A 2364-nucleotide genomic window follows, 5' to 3' on the forward strand; every position below is an offset into this window, starting at 1 on the left:
CATTGCACAGAGGAAATCCTCTTTTACTAGACCTAAGCCAGCTCTGACCCTGTGACAGACATTCACAGATTCCTCTGTGTCAAACAGGCTGGTTTTGGGCTGCTGGAGAAATGGGATGAATTCAAACCCTTCTGTACAAACATGATTATCACAGAGACAATGCCACTGCACAAAAGGTGTCTGAGACAAACTGGAAATTGCTTGTGAGGAGAGATGGGCACCTTATTTCTGCTGAACTAGAATCATTTGGATCAGTTTGTTCAGGGCACCTTTGAGCTCCTTGTTCCTCATGCTGTAGAGGAGGGGGTTCACTGCTGGAGGCACCACCGAGTACAGAACGGCCACCACCAGATCCAGACCTGGAGAGGAGATGGAGGGGGGCTTCAGGTAGGCAAACAGGCCAGTGCTCATGTACAGGGAGACCACGGCCAGGTGAGGGAGGCACATGGAGAAGGCTTTGTGCCTTCCCTGCTCAGAGGGCATCCTCAGCACAGCTGTGAAGATCTGCACATAGGACAGCACAATGAAAATGAAACATCCAAAGACTAAAGAGGTACTAACCACAAGAAGCCCAACTTCCCGGAGGTAGGACTGAGAGCAGGAGAGCTTGAGAATCTGGGGAACCTCACAGAAGAACTGGTCCAGGACATTGCCTTGGCAGAGAGGAATGGAAAATGTGTTGGCAGTGTGCAGCACAGCATGGAGAAAACTAGTGGCCCAGGCAGCTGCTGCCATCCTGACACAAGCTCTGGTGCCCAGGAGGGTCCCGTAGTGCAGGGGTCTGAAGATGGCAACGTAGCGGTCATAGGCCATGACTGTGAGAAGAGAACACTCAGCTGACATGAATAAGGCAAACAAAAACATCTGGGCAGCACATCCTGCATAGGAAATGGCCCTGGTGTCCCTCAGGGAGTTGGCCATGGATTTGGGGACAGTGGTGGAGATGGAGGCCATGTCGAGGAGGGCGAGGTGGAGGAGGAAGAAGTACATGGGGGTGTGGAGGCGGTGGTCGCAGGCTACGGCTGTGATGATGAGGCCGTTGGCCAGGAGGGCAGCCAGGCAGATCCCCAGGAAGAGTGAGAAGTGCAAGAGCTGCAGCTCCCGTGTGTCTGCAAATGCCAGGAGAAGGAACTCCTTCAGGGAGCTGCTGTTGGACATTTGCTCTGCCTTGCTTCAGGACACTGTCCAAGGAGGAACAGGCATTGACAAGTTAGCACAGGCTTCTCGGAGCCAAACCCATTGCCCTCCTCAGAGCAACCCCCACATTGCCTCTCTCCTTTACCTTGTTCAGCTCCCTTCCCTCACCTCTGCTTTGGGCTGTGTGTGCGGTGCAGAGCAGGGGCCTCTGCCCATGGGCTACAGAGGAGTCAGCCCTGGGCACCCTGAGCTGAGTGGTGGGGATGTGGTCTGGGAAGCAAGGGGAATATTCTGTTTTGCTCATTGGGAGAGATGAATACAGCGCTCATGCCAGCTGTGTCTGGAAGAGAAGGTCCCTGCGGGGGACGCATCTCTCCCAACCTTGCCCTCTTGATCGGAGCTGCCCATATCTGAACCAGTCGCACCAGCTCCCACTCCAGCATGGGAGAGAAACAGTGCAGTGAAGGCAGGGGCTGACCCAACCCTTCCTCAACCTCTCTGCCCCACTGACATGGACCCTGCCCTCACATCAGTTCACCCTCTGCACTCTTTCTTCAGGCACTGTCAGGGGAGTGGGAAGTTCCTGCCTCCGCTGCAGCTGAACCCCCTCCTTAACCCCAGAGAGCGTGAGAGCAAGAACCAGAGCAGCACAAAGAGGTGAGGAAACTGTGAGGACTACTGTGACGCTCCGACCACAAGGAAAGCAAGGAGCAAGACACAGACGGGCTCTCAGGAAAGCCTTCAGCTCACGCAGCTGTGCTCACCACCTCCCAGACAGCAACCAGAGCAGGACAGTCACTCTCAGCCCCTTTGTCCCGCAGTGAGAAACAAAGCTCTGCTGGAGGTCGGGCTGCTGAGGAGGGGGCTCATGCCCTGCACCCCCTGGCCTGGAGGGCAGAGGCTCTGCTGGGTGGGAGAGGAGACACAGAGGGGCTTCCTTTAGAGGAACATGTCTGCACGGAAGAGGTTAATGGGGAGGTCTCCACATTCCCCCTCCCACAGCATTCACGTTTCCAGCTTCCTCTCTTTCGCTGATCAGATCTTCCCTGCTCAGAGCTTTTCCTCCTGGGAAATGGGAGCTGCTTCTCTATCCCTCGTCTTCTCCCTGTCAGCGCTCACAGACCCCATGCAGAGTGGGGAAAGAGTTTTCGGAGGTTCCTCGCAGACCTCTTGATCTCTCTCTGTCAAGTCTAGGAACGTCAGTCTGTTGTCCAAACCTGGCAGCTC

At 55.4% G+C, this 2364-nt stretch overlaps 1 protein-coding gene across 1 annotated transcript; it reads right to left on the reverse strand.

The window, feature by feature from the left end:
• Window positions 1-222: 222 nt before the first annotated feature.
• Window positions 223-813, reverse strand: LOC138062739 (olfactory receptor 14J1-like). The gene has a single exon (XM_068921745.1). It carries the CDS (start codon window positions 811-813, stop codon window positions 223-225), a length of 591 nt encoding a protein of 196 aa, XP_068777846.1.
• Window positions 814-2364: the final 1551 nt, after the last annotated feature.

Source organism: Struthio camelus, chromosome 29 (assembly GCF_040807025.1).
Source record: "Struthio camelus isolate bStrCam1 chromosome 29, bStrCam1.hap1, whole genome shotgun sequence".
In the NCBI taxonomy this organism is placed as follows: domain Eukaryota; kingdom Metazoa; phylum Chordata; class Aves; order Struthioniformes; family Struthionidae; genus Struthio; species Struthio camelus.